General features: G+C 55.2%; 1 protein-coding gene across 4 annotated transcripts in view; it reads right to left on the reverse strand.

The window, feature by feature from the left end:
- The window catches only part of ITPR3 (inositol 1,4,5-trisphosphate receptor type 3), a 90,371-nt gene that overhangs the window by 21,202 nt on the left and 47,516 nt on the right, over positions 1-21,653 (reverse strand). For all 4 annotated transcript variants that reach the window (XR_010916934.1, XR_010916935.1, XM_067531841.1 and 1 more), the window contains exons 14-38: positions 20,904-21,045; positions 19,815-19,976; positions 18,480-18,652; positions 17,462-17,581; positions 16,251-16,433; positions 15,213-15,464; positions 14,548-14,692; positions 14,026-14,173; positions 13,155-13,351; positions 12,780-12,909; positions 11,897-11,954; positions 11,421-11,586; positions 10,602-10,766; positions 9,170-9,238; positions 7,851-7,976; positions 6,907-7,029; positions 5,897-6,097; positions 5,070-5,321; positions 4,341-4,466; positions 3,744-3,869; positions 2,721-2,841; positions 1,562-1,746; positions 838-986; positions 498-606; positions 16-106 (exon numbers count right to left, since the gene is read on the reverse strand). Coding sequence is in view for 2 of the 4 variants with exons in the window: in XM_067531841.1 (XP_067387942.1) it covers positions 16-106; positions 498-606; positions 838-986; positions 1,562-1,746; positions 2,721-2,841; positions 3,744-3,869; positions 4,341-4,466; positions 5,070-5,321; positions 5,897-6,097; positions 6,907-7,029; positions 7,851-7,976; positions 9,170-9,238; positions 10,602-10,766; positions 11,421-11,586; positions 11,897-11,954; positions 12,780-12,909; positions 13,155-13,351; positions 14,026-14,173; positions 14,548-14,692; positions 15,213-15,464; positions 16,251-16,433; positions 17,462-17,581; positions 18,480-18,652; positions 19,815-19,976; positions 20,904-21,045 (3,719 nt within the window). In the remaining 2 variants the exon portion in view is untranslated. The remainder of the gene's footprint in view (positions 1-15; positions 107-497; positions 607-837; positions 987-1,561; positions 1,747-2,720; positions 2,842-3,743; positions 3,870-4,340; positions 4,467-5,069; positions 5,322-5,896; positions 6,098-6,906; positions 7,030-7,850; positions 7,977-9,169; positions 9,239-10,601; positions 10,767-11,420; positions 11,587-11,896; positions 11,955-12,779; positions 12,910-13,154; positions 13,352-14,025; positions 14,174-14,547; positions 14,693-15,212; positions 15,465-16,250; positions 16,434-17,461; positions 17,582-18,479; positions 18,653-19,814; positions 19,977-20,903; positions 21,046-21,653) is intronic.

The raw sequence follows: 21,653 nt of genomic DNA on the forward strand, positions 1-21,653 counted from the left end.
CACCAAGTCGCTCACCACCCCCAGTTGTGTCGACGATCTCCCCTTTGGAGCTTGACTTCTTGTTTTGTAGGTAGTTACTCAGGAGCATTTTCCTCAGCGTGTTGCCCTGACATGAGAAATAAACACTATGAGTCTGCACAGGAATGGCAGATGCATACCAATGACAGCTCACATACCAATCACCTGCCCTTGGGGCAGCTAGCTAAAGCTCCTGGGGAGTGGGGACCAATCTCCTAACCCGCCACCAGCTGCGTAAGGTCCTGCATGTGCCGCGTAAATGGCTGAGGCGTGTGGGAAAGCGGCACCTCTGCAAAACCCAGAGATGTGACTGCACTGACTTCAGTGTGGAGTCACTCCCGAGTGACCCAGACGTGAGGGAGGGGGGAAGCGGGGCCGATGAGTGTTTGGAAAAGCAACAGGAACCATAGGGCAGAGAAAACAGGCATCAGGCTGGGTGGTTATTGTCGGTTTCTTGACCATGAGCCTCAGGGACTCACCCTGTCCCCATATTTGTTCTTCTTCACTAGCATCTGCTGCAGCGTCCTCAGGACCCTGATACACAGCTTCTCCTCGCTCTCCATCAGGTCCTTTGTGTGCTGCACCAGCCTGGCCAAAGACAGCAAGAATCCATCAGTCCGTTCTGCACCCCGAGACGTCCCCTCCTCTTCCTCTGAGGGAAAGACCCCACCCCTCTCCGCCTTCCTCCCACGGAATCACACGCATCCCACCGCCACCCACAGGGACAGAGCAGCGGACCCGACTCCTTCCAGCTGTTTTAGTAACATCTGGATGCTGGGATCAGAGGTGGCTGTGAAGCTATCCCCACCCCCCCCTTACTTGGACAGGAAGCCCCCGCTCTCGCAGCGCTGGTAGGCATCGGTGCCCTCCATGAAGAGCAGCTCTGGGCGGTGCAGCACGTCCACCAGGACAGACAGTTCAGCTTCCACCAGGGGTTTGAAGCGTTCCTCCAAGGCATTGATGATGTCCTACAAAGCACAACACTGTCACAGCTGGGCACCGTCCTCGCGTGTACCTTGAAGGCCAGACTGGGCCCAAGAGGCACTGGCCCGTGCTGGGGACAGGACAGAGCCGCACTGGCTTAGGGGAGCTCCGGGACAGATCAGGCCCTAGGTCTGCTGAGCGGGTAAACCGACAGCCTCACCCTTTTGGAAGCAGCTGCAAGTCGCACAGGGGACAAAGCCACAGCGGCTGCTTCCTCCCTGGCCCTTTGGAAGCGGGGAACAGTCAGGAGAGGCCAGGGATGGACGGCAACCCTGCCGGGGTCCCGTGCGTGGGGTTGGCAGTGACAGAGCTGTCAGGGCCTGCTGCTGGCGCACGGGTCTGTGTGAAAGGAGGCGGTGGGCAACGACCGGCACCCACTGCCCGCCACCGTGGCAGTCTCAGCCGAGAGAGCCAAGCAGCCTGAACTAGAGGGAGGTGTCTGCAGCTCGGGGGCGTTGGCAGTCCCCAGGACTAAGCCTGCATTGGCAGCCCCGCCGCCCTGGGATTTCACATGAAGCCAGGACTCCCCCTCCCCGGGAAGTGCTCCTCCAGCCCGCACCTGCAGCTTCTCGATGATGTTTTTGTAGTCCCACTGGTTGGGCATGGCCGAGACGCGGGGGAAGGTCCGCATGGCTGTCTTGTAGCTGGAGGCGCTTCTCTGCAGGGCGCTGGCGGCGCTGCTGTTCAGCAAGGAGCTGACGTGGGCGTCGAGGTCCATGGGCAGCACGATGGAGCGGCTCTTCGCTGAAAGCAGAGCAGGCTTAGATGGAGCTCTGAGGGTGGCGCTCGGTGATACACCACCATCCAGGCGGGGGATCTGGACACACGCTGAGTGGGGCTGCTCCGGAGGCCATCTGCCTGGCACTCTGGGTTCTGTTAGCTGGTTCGTTATCCTCACCAGGAGCAAAGCAACCTGTGAGGCTGCTTCCCACATCATCTGTTACTGTGCACCCCAATCGTATCAGTTCATTGGTCAACGCACGCTCTGCATCTCGGCACCTGTACAGCCCCCGGCACTGCCTCTCCCACCCCCTCGAGGAAAGGAAACAGTATTGCCCTCCTTTTCCAGATGAGAAACTGAGGCACGGAGAGATTAAATAATATGTCCAAAAATCGCATAGGCAAGTTTAGGGGGCTCTGGGTTCAATTCCCAGTTCCCCAAGTCCTAGCCCAGTGTCTCCAACACTAACCTAGCCTCTCTCCTCTGTGACCCATCAGCATTTCTAGCCCTCCTCAAGAGACAGGTAGCAGTAGATGGGACAAGGGCCAAAGACTCAAGGGAAACCGGCATAAGTTCCTGCTTCATTTCAGGCCCCAGCAGCAGCAGGAAATACCAGGAACCTCCTAAGACATCCTAGTCCCATCACGTTCCCAGCTGGTGTTAAACAGGCCCAAGAGACCTAGAGGAGAACCCGCCTGGCAGAGGGTGCTCTCTGAGCCGCACCTCCATGTTTTTAGAGGCTGGTCACCATGCAGACCACGCAGCCCCGGGCCAAGGAAGCAGCGGCCAGATCTGGCCCAGCTCCTGCTTGATCAGCTGCCTGGCATAGTCACAGTCAGAGATGGATGGAGTCTCAGGGTTACTTCCCAACACTGCCTTAACCTGGGGCGCACCCCACCTCTATCGCATCAGCCCCTGCAGCTACACCCCGGAACCTCCCTGTCCCAGGCACGGAGCAATCTCTACGTGGTCTGCTGCATTCCCCTTAGCACCTTACCAACCATGGCCAGGGTACGGATACAGGCCTCCACCGAGCTCTTGTGCTGCTGCTGCAGCCACGGGCACTCCAGGAGCCTCATGGTGGACTGGAGGAGCTGCACGACGATGGTCTGGTGGGTCTGCAAGAGACGGGAGGCAGGTCCTTATCTGTGAGCTCTGATCCTACCCACCACTGCTGCTGCGTCTTACAGGCCTCTCCTGGGGGGCTGCCAGCCGGTCGGCGAGAGCTCTGGGGCGGCATCGTTAACCAACGATGATTCTCCCTCTATTTGTGCATGATTCAGAGTTAGCCTCTCTGCCGGTTCCAGCCTCAGTTTTGGGTCCCAGGCTGTGCACGTAGCCTGGCCCTGCTTTCGTTCACACGGGGGCTCCCTGCCTCCCGAGCTCTGCTTTGAGTTCGAGGGTCCGCTCCAATGGCTGATTTTGACCCGTTTTCAGTTCACTCCCCCCCCAGAAACCATAGCACGGGAGGTACCTCAGCCACCGACTCAACCCAGTCAGGGTCTGTGGCCCCACCAGGCTCTGTCCCTCAATGCCACCCCCCAAGCTCTACTGCCCGTCCCACCAACTCCAGCAGCCCCACTAGCCGCTGCCCCCTTGGCCCTCCCTCGGGCCTTCTAAATTTCCCGAACCTCTTTGCGCACCTGGCCCATGTCGCAGGTAGGGAAGGAAACACCACAGCAGGGGGAACTCAGCTGGTTGCCAGGTCTCCCAGCCCACTGCAGAGTGGGGGCCCCTCTCTATGTCAGTACTCCTGTCGCACCAGAGGGAGGGTCTGGCTAGATCCTTGCCGCTCTAGGCCATTGTAGGCTGGGGCGGGGTTTCCTTCCCTACGATCCAGATCTATGATCCAGGGACTTCCATCTCTGATGGCAACAGAACAGGGGGGATCCTCTGGCTGATGCTGAGGGCCACTTTCCAGGTCACAGACAACACCTCTCCCGGCCTGGGCCACGTCACGGGAGATATGGCCGGGGCTTGGGCTATTGCTGTGCTCGACTCTGGAAAGGCCCGTGGTTACCTGCAGGGAGGTGCTGTTCTCCGAGAAGGGGGAGCTGAAGAAAGCATTGATGGTATCCAACACCACGGTGAGCACGTACTTCTCCAGAGCGGGGTCCGAGAGGCGCTTCTCTCGCTTCTTACACATCTGCAGGGAAGGAGACACTGGGTTGTTGCACCTCGGGGCTGGGAGCATACCCTGGCACAAGGCGTGCATGGACACAGGAAAGCTGGGGGGGATCCATGCTGCAGAAAGCATCTCAGACACCCTGTAGGGCGCCCCTTACCCAGCACCTGCCCCGTGGGCTCCGAGGTGCCAGCTGTGCCCTGGAGAAGGCTCTGGAGACTCTCCCACGCAGAGTGGCTGTGTCAGACCCGCAATCCAGATGGCATCACAGGGACGGTATGGCGTGGAGTGGCTCCGTGTTACACAGAACACGGTCTCCACATAGCACTGTCCTCAACATGCCCATCCTGCTCCCAGCACGCTGGATTCTAGCTATCTCTACAGCTCCTGGGGCAGCGCCTCTGGGGTGTCCACCATCCCAAGGAAGAGCTGTCAATGGGAGGATCCACCCCATTCCCCACCCCAGGATCCACGCCAGGCCCCGTCACCTACCCGGGCCATGTCGAGGGTGAAGTTCTCAAAGAGGGTCCAGATGTGGTTGCTGGTGTAGATCTCCTTCATTTCCACCTCGGTGTCCACGTAGCAATGGTTGACAAAGTTCACGTAGGCCATCTTCACCTGCCGGGGCAGAGCGGGACGGGCCCAGGGGAAGTTCAGCCTCTACCCAAGCGCAGCTCCCAGTAGTACGTTCAGCATCCCTGCTGCCCCCCAGCCCTCTGAACCATGACCGCCCCAGGAGGGATGGAGGGGCACAAGAGGGGTTCAACTCGAAGCGTGACAGCAGGAGCGTAACCACATGCTCTTGGTGGCAGGAGCTCTGAACTGCCCAGCACAAATCCCGCTTTCCACCAGCCACGAGGTGGGACAAACCACAAGTCAGACCCTTTTCCCAGCCGGCCTCATTCCCCCCTCGATCCCTCAGATTGTCTCTCTCATTCCCTTGCTCTCTCCCCTCCATTTTCCTCACCTCCTCTCTCTCCCTGCCCCACTCGCCCCTTTCTGGACCATTGTCACAGCACTCCTCCCTCTTTCTCTCTCTCTCTCCTTCCCCTTCTTCACACCACCATTAGGAGACCCCCTCCCCTGCTTCTACCGCCTCTTGCCTTTCCCCCTACCCCCCCAACTAGCCTCTTCTGTCTCCAGTGCACCCCTGGCCCTGAGCTACCTGCCCACCTCCCTGGCTCTCTGAGTCGGAGGCAGTGGCCCGCCCACCCCCAGTACCTCGGTGATGCAGTCCTCGTGAGTCACCACCCGCACAATGTCCTCCAGCGGCAGCAGGGATGTGCACTTGATCTCCGTGTAGACGTTCTTGCCCTCAGCGCAGGCGGCCAGCAGGTCCACCAAGGAGATGTGGTACATGAGGGGGCTGTTCTCCTCCACCCCGTCCCGGGCCGCTGTCATCATCTCCAGCATGGTGGCCAGCGACGCCTTGTCATTGTAGAAGACCACCACGTCGTCCCCAGCATTGGTGAGCTGTGGGGAAAGAGCGAAGGTCATGGATCAATAGTAGAAGGGATGGGAAAGCCTTGCAAGCCAGCTCCCTCCCAAACACAGTCACAAAGGGACCACTGAGGATTAAAGGACAGTGCATTTACAAGAGAAATAGGGCATTTTCCAACACAATGCAGAAGTTCCCAACCTTTGGAACTCCCTGCTGCAGGATATTACTATGGTAAGCAGCTTAAAAACAGTTTAGGCGTTAAGGCCAGTATCCTTAAAAACAGCCACTGACTTTGGGAGCCCAACTTGAGACACATTAGGTCTGATTTTCAAAGGTGCTGAGCACCTGCCATTCCAGCTGAAGCCAAAGGACTGGAAGATGCTCAGCACTCTGGAAAATCAAAGGTCCGAAGATGGGCTTCCAAAACAGAGGCGCCTAAAGATCAGAGGGCACATCTTAAAATCCAGCTGCACGTCTCCGCCCACGCAATGGTGGAAATGGTGCGAGCAGCAACTGTGAGCATGGCTGTTGTTAGCACGGTTTCAAATGGCGTGTCGACACACACACACAGACACCACACACATACCACACACACACGGGCTCTCACCTCCGTCATGATCATGTCCTGGCACTTCTTGACGTACTTGCCCTCAGCCTTGATGATGCTGTGCAGGAAGTCGAGGTACTGCACGTGGCGGCCGTGCGTGGCCAGGCAGTGGACGAAGTGCTGCAGCACTGTCTCATTAATCTCCGAACACAGCTGGTAGTTGTTCAGGAAGATGTGCTGCATCGTCTCGGCCTCTAGGAGCTGCGGGTGGGCGGCGGGTGTGAGGCTGAGGGACTGCGCAGAGCCCCCAAACGCCCAGGTACACCCCCAGTGCTCCCTGCTTTCTTTCCTTCTTGTGGGTGTGTCTCCTCCCCTCTTCTGCGTCTCTCTCCCCTTTGTCCATGCTTGCCAAACATCCCTCATCTTCCTCTTCTTCTCTCTCCCCTCCTGGGCCATTATCCTAAACACTATCCCTCTAACCACCCGCTGGGCCTTCACAGCGCTGAGCCCAGGAATTTGAAGAATCCCTTCTCCCCCAGACAACCCTGTGGGTTGGTTAGAACTATCGTCCTCCGCTGTTCAGTCAGGGGAAGCTGGGGAGGGGGTTGGACTATACGTGGCCTAATATGTCTTTGCTATCACCTTGCAATCTCCATAATTATTTGTTGGCTTTTCCATCAGCTCCCATAGTATCTGAACCTCCCTGTGAGGCAGGGAAGCATCCCCACCCCCATTTTACAGATGGGGAAACTGAGGAACGGGGTGGTGAAGTGACTTGCCCAAGGCCACACAGCAAGTGAGTGGCTGAGCCAGGAATTGAACGCTGGTCTCCTGAGCCCCAGTCTAGTGCCTTTATCACAAGGAGCACCCTTCTAGAGAGAGAGCATTACAACATGAAATGTTAGTGAACTACCCTGGGCTGGCCAGCGGGGGAGAGGGACCAGGGTGGTCTAGATGAACTACCAGAATCGGTCTCTTCCATCTCTATTGTCTACGAATCCCATCTATCCCCCACAACCCGCTTCTCTGGCCCCGTCTTGAGCTATCCCCGGAGCACGCTCCTCCCTTACCCCAGGGGTGAGGAACAAGTTGAGATGTTTGTGCAGGAGGGCCTGGTTTCCTTGGTTCCCGGCGCAGAACTTCTGTAGGAACTGGTGGGTGTATTTCAGAATCTCCAGCATCTTTGTATCACCCTGAGTGAGGGGGAGAAGAGAAGAACAATAATACTTGGGGGGAGCCTGAGGAATTCTACCCAGGAAACAGCCTACCCCATGAGAGGAGGACAAGGGCGCCCCACCCAGATGGAATTTCCTAGGGTTCCATTGTTGCACATCAAAGAACAAATGAATAGGATTAGACGGCAGCTAGAAGGTTTCTGCACCCACAGTTGGGTCGAGGAAGAGATCTCACCCACTGGACACTATTGTGCAGACAAGGGCATTGCACTTGGGGGCTGTGCTTTCCACTGAGGCAGCCTGCTGTAGACAGCACACCGTGCTGGATGGCTCCTCAGTCCATTCCTGTCTGTCAGAGCTGATGTTACGCCATCGGACTCAGTATTACAATCAGAAGACCTCCCGAGGTTCCTTCCAGTCCTACGATTCTATGATCAGTGATACCCTTATACAGACCTTCCCCGCCCCCAAGGATTTCAGAGCACTTTACAAGGGTGGGTAAGAGTTTTTTATCCCCATTTTATAGAGAAGGGCATTGAGGCCTGGAGAGGTGAAGTGACTTGCCCAAAGTCACAGAGTAAGTCAGTGGCCAAGCTGACAAGAGAACCCAGGAGTCCCAGTAGCCAGTCAGCTGCTCTAACCACTAGACACACTGCCTCCAGGCATCCAGTATGTAGGAAGCCACTGGTAAATCCAGAGCAGCGTGGACTGACTGACTGACCCACACACTGAGGTTTTCCGGCTGCATGTTCCACCCTTCCCACTCCCCTCCCATCCCACCCCCGCTCTCCTGGAGCCCCCAGTTTGGGAAAGCCCCACCCTGCTTCCGACTCTCCCACCTTCTCATAGGGGATCTGCAGCAGATCCAGCATCACTTTGTGGGCATCCATGTTCTTCATCAGGCGCTGCTGCTTCTTGCGCACCTGTTCTCCAACCCCACACATTTTATTGAGCCGCTCCAGGATCTGGAGAGAGAACCCCACCCCCAAAGCAAAAGAGAAGAGTAATGAGCAATAGAAACCAGGCAGCCAGACGTTGGCCCCAGCCAGGCGGGCGGAGATGCATGAACCAGCCCCTTCCTATCCCTGAATTCTAGGGCTAGGCCACACAGCGGAGCCGTGGGTGCTCTGTAGCGCAGCTCCCAGAGCGACAGCCTGGCTGGGAACATGCCACCTCATGCTACTTTCAGATACGTTCCATCCCCCAGGAAATCAAAGGCAAGTTTGTTCTCCTGTTGCCTCCTCTGAACCCAGCTTCCCCAAGTGGGAGGCCAGCCTCGGCTGATTGAGTGTGCTGCTCTCAGTTTCCCTGGTGTAAATCCAGAGCCACTCCACTGAGCACAATGGTGTTATGCTGCATTTACACCGGCGTCACTGGGAATTCAGCCCATGATCCTCCCGGTTGCCAAATGGAAGGTGTCACATTACGTATGGGCAGCTGAGATCTCTCATCTGCATCCCCAGCTGGCAGGCCGCAAAGCCAGGCCTTGCCTTGCATTCCTGACCCTTCAGGCTGGAGAAGATTAGGATGTTACCCCACTGGCAATTACTACCCTGGCTGCAGAATGTCAGCTGGGAACGTCCTGGAATCCCTGCAAAATGCTGGATCGAGTTTCGCCCACGCTTACACACTTAAAGTTATTGGACTGCATGGGGGCGACAGAGGGAGAATTGGCCCCTTTGTGTCCAACTGCGCAAGGAAGAGCCAATTCCATAGTGCAACTCAGCAAGCAGAATAGCAAACCTTAGCAGAGGGCCTCCCTCAATCAACTGATAAACCTTCATGTCCAGCAATGCGAGTCTTGTATCTGATTCATAAACCCTGTGTCCCTCCTAGTGCAGAGTGAGAGACCTGTGTGTCATTCACAAATCCTCACCTGTGTCCCCCAGCACAAGTCCTGCCTTTGGCTTTTATTGCAGAGGTTTTGATGACTTAATAGGGCTCCCCCACTCCACTAAGCTTTTAAGTGTAAGCCTGGGTCTTGCATGTCTTGCCACACAAGCTGCCAGTCCCACCCCTGACTTTTCACAAGCCCCTTATCTATGGTGCAAGACACTGTACATGACACCATAAAGACAACTCCAGTCCTCCGTTCCATGCTGACCCGGCTAGTAGGTGCTATGAGATGCTACCAGAGACAACATTAGCTGCTACTTACCCCTTTGACTATCTGGTAATTCTCACTGCTCTTCTCTTCAGGGCTACTGACCTCCTCATCTGCGGTGTGCTACAAAGGGAAGGAAAGAAAGGAACGTCTCTCAGTCCAAAAGAGAAAACCCGGTAATAATGGGGGATTTCAGCTATCCCATATTGACTGGGAATATGTCACCTCAGAACGGGATGCAGAGATAAAATTTCTAGACACCATTAATGACTGCTTCTTGGAGCAGCTGGTCCTGGAACCCACAAGGGGAGAGGCAACTCTTGATTTCCCAAGTGCAGCAGAGGATTTGGTCCAAGAAGTGAATATTGCTGAACCACTGAGTAATAGTGACCATAATGTAACTAAATTTAACATTCCTGTACAGGAGAAAATACCCAAAAAAAACCCCATACCATAGTAGCACTTAACTTCAGAAAGGGGAACTACACAGAAATTGGGAAAGTGGTTCAATGGAATTAAAAGGAACAGTCACAGGAGTGAAATGCCTGCAAGCTGCATGGGAACTATTTAAAAACACCATAAGAGAGGCACAAACTAAATGTATACCTCAAATTAAGAAAGATCTCTCTTAAAAATTGGAAGTCAAATCCTACTGAGGAAAATAGAAAGGAGCATACATTCTTGCAAGTCAAGTGTAAAAGTATAATTTGGCAGGCCAAAAAAGAATTTGAAGAGCAATTAGCAAAAGACACAAAAGCTAACAGCAAGATAATATTTAAATACATCAGAAGCAGGAAACCAGCCAAACAAGCATGGGGCCCCTGGACAATTGAGGTGCTACAGGAGCACTCAGGGAAGACAATGCTGTTGTTGAGAAGCTAAGGCTTTGTCTACACTAGCAATTCTGTCAGTAAAACTTTTCACAGTGGTGAAAGGTCACACCCCTGACCAACATAAATTTCACTGACTTCAGCTCGCTGGGGGTGGTTTAATTATACCAGCACGAGAGAGCTATCCCGCCGGCACAGAGCGGCTACATGGGAGATCTTACCATGGTGTGCCGCTGTCAGGTCTGTAGTGTAGACACAGCCTAAATGAATTCTTTGCATTGGTCTTCACTGAAGAGGACGTGGGGAAGATTCCCACACCTGAGCCATTCTTTTTAGGTGACATACGTGAGGAAATGGCCCAGATTGAGGTGTCAACAGAGGAGGTTTTGGAACAAATTGATAAATTAACGAGTAATGTCATGCCAATTTTTATAAAAGGCTCCAGAGATTTTGGCAATGACAGGCTGGTAAGGTTAACCTCAGTACCAGGCAAACTGGTTGAAACTAGACTAAAGAACGGAATTATCAGACACGTAGATGAATGCAACACGCTGGGGAAGAGTTAACAATGGCCTGAGCTGGATTTGAACCAACGACTCAGAGGTGTCTGTACCCAGCCTGTCCCTTGCAATCCAGAGAGCTGCTCAGGTTCTTACCTCTTTCTTCTCCTTCTTGGCCTCTTCCCCAGCGTCCTCCCCCTTGGGGCTGCCCTTCTTGTCCACCCAGAGTTCAGATTTCTCCACCATCATGCGCAGCTTGTCGAGCTCGGACTTTATCACCTTGTAGTTCTCAACATCCTGAGCGGAGATCAGGAGCTGGACCTGCAACAAGAAGCCCGGGAGGAGAACCTCGGCCCCTTCTGCTCGCTAAGGAACCAGTTTGCCATGAAAAACCAAGCGTGGGTGTCATCCGCCTTCTCCTCACTCTGCTTCCCTCCCGTCAGTCCAGAAGGCACAGGGGTGCTTGTTGCAGAAACAGCTGATTAGAAGTTACTTTTCTGGCACTATCAGGCATGGGATGCTACAGGAGTGACTCTGTTACCCACCCCTGCAGTGGTCTGTATGGCACGCTGGGTATCCGCCTCCTACAGACGAGGATCCCAAGACCACTTAGACTTGACTCCTGCAGGACATGGCCAGGATGTGCAGCCTCCCTACCAGAGCAATTTAAGGAAGGAACTGCACCAATGGGATTTCCTAATTGGCACAGATCTGGGCATTCCACCAGGCACCTTTTCTTGGTGCCAAATGCACCAGCCAACTAGCTGCTGGACTGAACTCACCTGCTCATTTCACACCACATTAAGATGGACTCACCCTTTGGTTACCGCTGGCCTGGCTGGACAGACTCACACCCTGGAAAAGTACCTATTTGTAGCCCCCTCAGCCAACTGCAGCCCCAAGTGCAGGCCCTGACTTGCGAGAGCTCCTGTCTGAAGTGTCTATGACATCCTGGCTGCCCCCGAGCAGTGTTACCTGTTTAAAGGTGTGCAAGACCTCCTGCCTCTGGCTGAAGTGTTTGAAGAGGAGCTGGAGGGAGCCGGAGACAAGTGGGGGATAGTCGTGCATCGTCAGATGGATCAGGACACGGAGAAACATCCTCCCTCCTTCGTCGTCCACCTCTAACATGCTGCTTGACTTCCTGAAGCCGTGGGGAAAGAGCACAGTGTAACAATCCTCTCCTTGGGGCATGTTCCTCCGCAGAGTAGGAACTCCCTTGGGCTTTGTGCTAGGCCCTGCACTAGCCCATTCTACTCCTTATGGCCGAGAAGGGGCTCCTATGTTAGCCTTTATGGCTTTATTGTAGCCCCAGGCCACCCTCATTCTCTGCTCCCGGTGGCTTTCAGCCTCCAGTAACGCATCTGTTCAGAGGAGAGGGGGACAAGGTTTCTGCTGGGAATATCAAAGGACAGGTTAACTTTCCACTGAAAAGAGGGGACCGAGGCACTTACCCAACTCCGAACATGGCTTCTGCGTGCTCGCCTATTCTGTCCAGGTTCATCGTTGCAGCTGAGAGGAAAGAAAGCAAAGGGATCATCAGCAGGCAGACAACTGACGGTAACAACGAACCTAGGTGAGGCAGAAACTCTTAGGGAAACAATCTCAGCTCCCAATCCCGGAGGGGAAAGGGATCTCCTGCCCTGCTGAACTCCAGAGGGGACTGTGCTATTTCTAGGTCTTCACAAGGTTGTTCACCAGCATGGTACCTGGGTGTTCACCACGGTAGCCGCAGATTCTTTACCTCCCCTGTCTTTAAGCACCTCCCTTAGTGGTTCTGCGGTGAGCCACTGTCCACGTCTATGGGGCACACACCCTGCTTCTATTTCACGGGGGGAAAGGAGCTTGTGGGAAGCGCAGAGGGATGTGTTACCACCTTTACCTTTGGGCTTAATTGTGGCAAAGGGAAGAACTTACAACAACAGAAGGGGAGAAAATTGGCAAAAGAAAAGCCAGGGAAGGAGGATGCAGACTTGAATTATTGAGCTGATATTCGGTACCAGAGCAAGAGACACCTTAGACAAACTCAGAGTGAAAGTGTCCATGTCCCGAATTGCCTTCAATCTCCAAGGAAAAGCATCCTGAGCCCCTGCTGGGCCCTGGCACCAAACAATCAAATCCAAGTTCACCCCAGCAACCCAGTCCATTCAGTGCATCGTGTATCCTACCCCAGCTGCTAAGAGAGACTATCAGATCCACACAGTGCTATTCAGCCTTGATAGCTGTATTCCCAATCAACAGCCAGTATTTAACATGCCATGTGTGGCTCATTAAATCTACGCTGCCCTGGAGACTGGCCCTGCTGGTAGAGAGCAAAAAGGATGGAGAGACAGTTACTTGTAGAGTCGAAGGCTGGAGCTGTCCCATCGGCACTGCTGTCCTGCATGGGGTAGACTTCTATGAACTCCTTCTTGAAGACGGAGAGCAAGTAGGAGATCCTGTAGTCCAGCCGCACGTTCAGGATGAACTGGGGAGCAGCATGGGCAGAAAGAGAGCGGAAGTGAATCCTCCTCCATGGAAGCCGCACTCTTCACACTGCTGCGGCTTCCCCCACAACCTTCCCCTCCAGCCACCCCAGCCCTGCGTTAACCAGCGGCCCAGCAGCACCGATCCATAGCAGAAGTCCACAGGAACCTGCAGCTTCCCCATTTTATTGGTCTTCCTCACCCCGCCCAAGCTTCCTGCAGCAGCTTTTCCACCACGAGCTCCCACCTGCAAGATCTCCAAGATCTTCAGCTTGGTCTCCATCACAACGATGTTTTCGTTCTCTATGGTCCTCTCCCGGTCCGCTGGCTCAGGGGCTGCCACGGTGCTGAGGCTTGGGGAGCTGAAGATGGACTGCTTCCGGCTTAGGACCATCGTGGACATCATGTGGCCAACACCCTGGATGGACTTCCGCACATTCTTCCCTAGGGAAGCAGCCGCAGTTGGCGGAAGGCTAATGCCTGAGGCCAACTTTAATACACTGGGAGGGTTAGAGCTGGACTTTCGAGTCCTCTTTGGGGCTGACGGAAGAGCCCACCCAAATTTTCACCAAGCTGCAAACTGCTTTAATTTTACTGAAGGATAAATGGGGAGGTTGATTATTTATCTGGCCTGTCCTTGCATTTATTACTTGCTATTGAGGGGCAAATTCCAAGCTCCTCACCCAAAACCTGAGAGCGCCAATCTCTTGCTCACCCTCATCTCGCTGTCCTTCCTCAGGCAAAGCTCCCACACTGGAAATCCGTCAGAGAAAGGACTTCAAATCTGACCCTTTATTACTTATTTAAACAGCAGCACAGAGGGATGCGGTGCTTAGGTCTTGCTGTGTCTTTGACCCAGTCAAAGGTGGGAAGTGCTGAATACCCCACAAGAAAGAGACTCTCCTGATGAGAGGCCAAATCCAGAGGGTCTTACTTAAGACCTGATGTTCAGAGGTTCTGAGTGCCTGCAGCTCCCACTGATGCCCACAGGAACTGAGGGTGCTCAGCACCTCCACAGATAGCCAGGCCCACTGGTTTCCCTTGGGGTCATAATGAATTGAGGTAGTTCAGAGAAGCAGTTGCATCCAGGCCAGCCAGTAAAGTGCATGGAGCCTTACCCGCCATATCCTCATTGTACATGGCCTGCATCAGCAGCTGAGGGTTCTGGACACAGTCGATGATACCCAGTAGAGTCCGTGTCAGGCGCAGCAGTTCACTGAAGCTGTAGAAGCCAAAGTAGATGAGGTTGTGGGCGAGGCTGACAACCTGCAGGAAGGACAGAAAGACTCCGGATCTCTCCAGCACCAGAGAGCAGCAGAGGAATACAACCATACAGGATAAGGACTCCCCCAGTGGGTGCCTGGGCTGCAATGGAGAACTGACCATTCCAAGATGGCTGCCCAGTCTGCCAACAGCAGCGCTAAGAATTGGCCATTTCAAGAGGGCTGCAAAATCTGCCAATGGTGTTACTAGAAACTGGCCACCAAGTTTCCTCCGGGCCTCTATACAGCAGTGAGATATGGCCTCCTTGCCTCTTCGAGGTAATAAGGCCCATGCTGTGGTGAAATGCCCCCTCTCGGGGCTGCCTGAAAGCTCTGACGAAGGCCCGCTCCCCAGCATGGCCAGTGCAGGTTTCTCACCTCAAAGGTGAGCTTGTTCTTCTCGTCGTTGGCGAAGGGCACGGCCTCGCTCACCACGTTGTTGAGATAATCCTCCACAAACTCCATGGTGCTGGCGAACTTGTTCTTCTTGTCATCCCGGGAGTCGTTCAGGTTGGAGTCGTAGCTGCGAAGGGAAGGAGAGCCACAGTGAGCCAGCATGAGAGGGGTCACATCTCCCTGCCCTCAACAACCCAGCCGCTCTCCACAAGGGCAGCCCAGCAGTACTGTGCATTGGACAGACAGGCCTGGAGGGCAGCCTCTTCTCCCCACAAAAAGCCCAGGCAGGGCAGCAGTAGGGCTGAGCGTCCCCCAACATGACTCATCCCCAACCTCAGAAGAGAGAGGAGAGTTGTCTCCAAAGCTCACTGACTCACCGGCCTTTGAGGCTAAGGCTGCTAACAAGAGGGCCGATCAGTGCCAGTTGTGTTGGTGGTTGTTTTTAAGGATGGAGACCTTTGTCCGCTAGGAGGACCAGCTAAGACCTTCCAAACACATTCCATGTGTGCCCCCTGCCCGCCCTCGGTATAGCCATTCGGTCACTAATGACACAAGTTGGATCTGAGTCAGGGACCTACAGGGTGGGGTGCTCTGGCATCCCCCGTGCCACCCCCTTCACCATGAGAAGCACCAGTGGGCCGCCTCACTCTTTGATGGTGATGGCGGTGGGGATCTCGGTCCACAGCCGCGCAAACTTCACGGGCACCACCAGCTCCTGGGGATCCCGGTCCACGTGCACGTGCAGCATGAGGTGGCAGAAGGAGGCCCGCAGGTCAAAGGGCAACATTTCGTCCGCCATGCAGAGGAAGATGAGATCCACCCCCAGCTGCTTGGAGATCTCTTTGATGGCCAGGTACTGGCGGTCCAGACACATGCGGGCAAACAGCTTCAGCTGGTACCTGTTTGGGGCCAACGGACGAGGGAAAGCGGGGGGAGAGACACAGAGAAGATGGGAGAGGAGGAGATGGGGAAAAGATCAAAGGAGAAGGCGAGACGGAGGAAGAGAGGGAGGGGATTGTTTATTATAGCACTGGTGGAAGCAACAGACCGCATCACTCCCCTCTGCCGGGAGAACAAGGCCCCCTTCACGCCCAGCCAGTGCCTCTTGTGTAGCTAGCGAGGGCCTAACTGGGTGAGCGAGAGGATTTAAGAGAGGTGGCTGGGCCGGGGGCGCTGCTGCCACAGCCCGCACAGCCGAGCTCTGTGCACAGAAACAAAGGTGCATCTGTGCTCCGTCGCTGAACTCCCACTGACTCCAGCAGCCGCAGAACACACCCCACAGTGGCTGGCTGCAGGGGGACCCACACGAACCCGCCCCTCTTCTGTCCCCCCGGTCACTCGCACCCAGGCGGAGTCCCATGGGCACACCTGCTCAGCAGGGCTCCTTCAGAGCAGGGCTGGCGAGTTGTGCCCCCCACGGCCAGGCAGGGAGATCAGCCAGACAGACGGTCACCCCCCGACTCATCCCACCCCCTGAGGAGGACAGGGCTGGCCCAGCAGTGGCTGAGCGTGCAGAGGCTGCACTGACAGAGCCCAGCATTGGTTCCTTTGATACTGGGTTCCAGTCCCAGCTGAACTCCCCCCGAAAGCCCAGCTCAGCGAGGGAGGGATTTACTCTCCAATCCTCAGGCTGTCCCCATCCGATCCCTGGGAGGAGGGCGGGTTGGGGAGGCCAACGACCTTACCTGTAGTAACTGAGGATGTTCTCATCGTGAGCATTGCCCGCCCGTGCCTCCTGTGCCAGCTGCCGGATGCTTTTCTCGTGGGGGTCGTTGTTCTTGTCACTCCAGGTCAGCCAGACCTCCTCCTCGGAGTACTCAATGCTCAGGTATTCATGGGTCTGGGACATCTCCTTCACTGGCCTCAGCCTACAATCACACCACCATATTAAACAGGGGTCATCACTTCCCATTGTGCAGACGGGGAAACTGAGGCACGGCGCGGCAACAGGACTTGCCCGAGGTCAGACCAGGAATCAGGATTCCCAACCTCCAGGCCTGTGCTCTGACCATTTGACTACACTACCTCCCATCTCACACGGGACAGAGGAATAACCACAAAGGAAAGAAAACTGGTTGGGTGTACTGGGCTGGGAAGATCCTCTTCTCGCTTGCTGACCAGGAATCAGAACCAAGGGAGCAGAAGGCTGTCCCCAGACAATCCACCTGTCCCAGATTTACGCTGGGCTCAGATGCTGGGAATTGTGGCAGGTGCTACTGGATGCCCCGATGGCATGGGCAAGCTGAAGAAAGCTGATACTTTATACCGTGTTTTATTCAAGAAGCTCCTAATAACAACCTCCCAGATCCATCCCTCTACCAACGGTACTTAGACTGGCCCCATCCCTGTAGTATCTGAGTGCCTCACCATCTCTAACATATGTATCCCCACAACCCCTCTGTAAGGCAAGGCAGGGCTATTATCTCCATGCTACAGAAGGGCAACTGAGGCACGGGCTGGATTAAGTGACTCACCCCAGGTCACCGAGGAAGTCTGCGGTAGAGAAAGGAACTGAGCCTGGGTGCGTATCCTAGCCACCGGCTCATCCTTCCTCTCAAGAGAGATGGGTGTTATCCCCACGGTACAGAGAGGGAACTGGGGCACAGAGAGTCAATGACATGCCTAAGGAGTGTGTAGCAGAACTAGGAATTGAACCAAGAGCTCCTGAGTCCCTGGCCAAGGCTTTAACCACTAGACCACCCTTCCAAATCAATGGAGCAATGCCAGTGGAAATGCCAGTTCCCACAAGCTGAGGCGCTGGCCCTGCAGTCTCATACCACACCACGGATTGACAGGGGTTCTTTCCTGTGACTCTCCCTGTGCCACACACAACGCTCCAGCCCAGCCAGGAGGGGCCGGGGAAGGGCCCAGCACTCAGGGCCCCTTTGATACTCACTCGGTTTTAATCAGGATGTCGCTGTTCTTGGGGTCCAGCACACACTTGCAGATCAGCTCCTGGGTGACGGGGATGGCAATGTGGTTGGACACGCACAGGTCTGAGAGGTAATCTAAAAACCTGGGGCGAGCACAAGAGAGTCACAGCTTATCGTAAGATGGGGCGGGTGGTGGGCTGGCGTGTCGGAGAATCTGCCTAAGCTATTGTCTTCGCATCAACCTGGCCCAGGGTTGTAGACCTTTCGGAGCTGCTAGCCAGACACACAGGATAGGCCTTGGAGGCTTGGAGAGCGCATGCTCCCAACGGGTGGGAAATCCAGCTCTGGAATTCACACCCAGGAGGGTCGTCACGCTCAAGCAGCAGGTTCAGCTCGATCGAACCTTCAGCTGATGCTCCACGCTACAGGGTGCCTGCCCTTGGTCAGAGCCTCCACCTCCCCAGTCCTCATGACTCAGCTCCCCCAAGGCACAGTGCTGCTTATGCGATGTCCACTGTCCCATCCCCTGGCAGCGTAAGTCACCCAGCGGGGCACTGCCAGCCATCGCGATCCTCCTGGGAGATATCTGCCCTCTTACACCATGAACACCCTGGAACGTGCTTCCACTCCTCAGACACCCCAGCCTCTGGAGCTCTGCCCCCTTACAGCATTTTCCCCCAAAAGGCTCTGCTAGCCTCTCCGATCCCTCCAGTCCTGGAGCGTCACACGGCCTTACAGCATAGGCCGCTCTCCAAGATCCTGCATCTCCCTCCATTCCCAGTCTCTGGATTCCTCCCATTTCCTGCAGAGCTCCCTCAGCAGGGCACTGCTAGTCCCTGCCATCCAAACCCCAAACACACCACCCCTGTCACAAGCACAGTCTCTCTGCTGGCCAACAGAGCAACATTCAGCTAGTTGAACACTACAGTCTTCGAACACCCGGGCACAGGGAGGGAGAAATTCAACAGGAAAAAAGGAGATTCCCCAAACCGCAGGGGTCTGATCGCTCAGTGCATACAGACTGGGAGGCACAGCACCCACCTGGGCTCCCGGTTCTTGCGCACCAGGCTGACGAAGGTCTCCACTTCGGTCTTGGTGATGTGCTTCTCCAGCAGCTTGCGGTTGTTGTGCAGCAGGGCGGTGATGGTGTCCTCTGCCAGGATGTCATAGCCGATCTGGGACTGCATCATGCCGAACTGCTTGGCGATATGTTCCTGGAGAGGAGGGGCAGAGATCAGGCAGGGTGAGGGGCAGAGCAGCTGGCAGGAGACAGGGAGGCTCAGGACTAGCACTGAGTGCCCGTGGTGACCCACAAATACACCCCCAGCGTGTGTGACGAGTTGGGCGAGCAACATCAGAAATGGTACTCTGATGCCGAGTAGGAACGCAGAGACCCAGCGCCCGCAGACCCCGCCTCTGGAGATTACGGCTGGGTGTGTGCTGGCAGTGGGCTCGGGCACCCTGTAACCAACGACAGATGAGCAAGAGCCCCCATGAATGGCGGCCATCACTAGGACACCGCGTTACACAAGAGACGGGCCCGGCCATGGTTCAAATTTCTGACCAACCCCCAGTCCAGGAGAAGGAATACAGAGGAGTTCACTCCTCTCCTCAGGTGGGTTTCTCAATCCCTTTCTCTCTCGCTTCTGCCCTGCTTTGATTCTTTTGCCCTCTCCCTCAGTTCTGCTTCCCCTCCCGTTCACGTCCCTGTTCTAACGCGCTTCCTAGCTCCTCTCTGCCTTTCCCCAGCCCACCCTCCCCACGGGTCCGACTGCTGCCCCCTCCTCTCCGACCTTCATGAGCCATTTCCTCAGGGCACTCTCTGCTTCCAGCATCTCTCCCCTTCAAGGGCTGCACCCCACATGCCCTGCTTGCTGTTTGGCCAGCCGTGCAGAGGAGGATCCCCACCCAGGGGGTCCCCATCACAGCCCCTTGTGTTCTGGCCATTGAGGTCCGGTCAATGTTAAATGGTGGCCAAGAGGAAGATAGAGAGAGAGGACAAGGTTCCTGCCTGCCTTCAGGACAGCAGATCTGGTCTGTGATGAGGGGGGACAGGGGCCCGGAAACAGTCACTTTATGGCCCAAGTAGCTGACAACTCCAGGGGGAAGGCAGAGAATGGGTGATTCTGCTAGATCTCCTAAAACCCAGCCTAGCAACACGTGCTGGTGGGTTCCTGGAGAACAGATGAAGATGGGCTTGCCCCCTTTGGGGCAGGGAGTGTCTTTTTTGTGATATAGATGTACAGCGCCTAGCACAATGGTGCCCTGATCACTGATCTGGGCCTCCAGGTGCTACAGCAATACAGATACCAACATATCACATGGGGCGAGGACCTGAAGCCAGGCTGATCTGGCTGCCCTGCCACGCGGACCCACCTGGTTCTTGCGATAGTCGTCCTGGGAGTGCCGCAGCACCCGGTAGCAGAGGCGGAACATGTACTGATAGGGCGTGTTCTTCTGATCTGACAGCTCCTCCAGCCGCACCAGGGGGCCTTCCCCTCCCTTGTCCTTGAATGGAGCTTTCAGGATCCCAAAGATCTAATCAAACACGAAAGACGGAAGTCAGATTCCAAGTCACCCTCCGCAGATTCCCCCTGTGTTCAGAGCTGCAGTTCAGGTCCTCTCCATTTAGTTGCAGGCATTTCTACGGCGCTCATTACCCTAGCGTGTGAGCCAAGGGAGCGCCCGCAGGCAGGGCCTGGCTAAACCAACCCTGCTGCAAACTCAAGGCTGGGTAAGGCCCCTTCCACGGCAATGAAAGGGATGCAATTGCCGTGGGTCCGGGTGCAATGTCATCCCCTCTGGAGACTTGGACTCTGATCAGTTGGGCCATCTCACATAAGGCCTGCGTGGAGATTTAGCACCATCAAAAAAAGTCACCCTACGTTCATTGGGCTCAACTCTCTTGGCTCAAAAGGAACCCAAGACTGGGACAGGAGTGGGGGCTGCAGGTCAAGTTTGGTGAGCGTCAGCAGAGCTGTGTGTGGGGCACAAGCCTGACAGCAGTGGGGAGCAGCAGGCCAGGACAGAGACTCATCGGCAGAGTGGTGTGTGGCGGGGGCAGGACTGGAATAGCAGGGGATGCTGCAAGGCAGGACTGATTGGCACCAGGGATGGAAGAAGATGACAGCTTGCATGACACCAGCACAAAGTTGGCCTGCCCTCTGGCCAGTTTCTAAGAGCCCTTTATTTTAATGCCTTTCAAGTGACCAAATTCACCCTCCACCCCCAACTATAAGTAACTTCTCACAACACCTATGTAAAATGCCTTTGAAGAATGCAAGCTGGCTGCCCAGACCCACCGTCTGCAATTCTCCAGTGCCTCTCTGAGCAGCCTGCCCCCAAATTCCCCTTCCCCACTGCACACGTTTCCCCCATGGCTCAGTGAGGGTTCAGCGGCCGAATTGTTTTGGTTCACACCCAAATCCTCGTCCCTACGTGTCCCTCTCCTCCCAGCCTGCTCACTTGTTTCAGGATGTTCTGCTCCCGCATGAGTTTCTGCCTCTCCCGGTTAGGTTTGGTCACCATGATGTCCAAAACATTCTGCCCGCTGTTGGGAACATCACTGACGAAAAACACCAGGTCCTCCAGCAGCTGGATTACAAACCTGCAAAGCAGGCGGCATGCCACATCATTATCGGCAGCAGGCGTGTCCACGCCACCTGGGACCTCACCAATGGGAGGGTTAATAACCAGAGAGAGGCCTAGAACCACTCATAACCCCCAAACTTTGGGTGGTTCATACAAAACAAATGAGACCCAAGATGGGTTTTGAGGAACCTACACAGTGCATAGATGGCGTATTGGGCCTCTGCCCAGGGGAGAATTTAACCCCCATAATGTCCCTGGAAAGTTATTCCCTGACCCTCTTAGAACTTGGTTTATGCCTCGAAGCAGGAGGGTTTAGACCCCTTATAATTGTGTAGAACTAGGGAAAGAACTAGGTAGGTTCATGGAGGACAGGTCCATCAATGGCTATTAGCCAAGATGTGCAGGGATGCAACTCCATGCTCTGAGTGTTGTCCTTTGTCTCTGCCGGAAGCTGGGAGCAGACGACGGGATGGATCACTCAGTGATTGCCCTGTTCTGTTCATGCCCTCTGGCATTGGCCACTGTCGGAAGACAGGATACGGGGCTAGACGGACCATTGATCTGACCCACTCTGGCCGTTCTTATATTCTCATGTGTATTCAAGCTAAAGTAAATACAGAATTT

Source organism: Emydura macquarii, unplaced genomic scaffold (assembly GCF_026122565.2).
Source record: "Emydura macquarii macquarii isolate MOO-44397 ecotype Brisbane River unplaced genomic scaffold, CSIRO-AGI_Emac_v2 contig_3220, whole genome shotgun sequence".
Lineage (NCBI taxonomy): Eukaryota > Metazoa > Chordata > Testudines > Chelidae > Emydura > Emydura macquarii.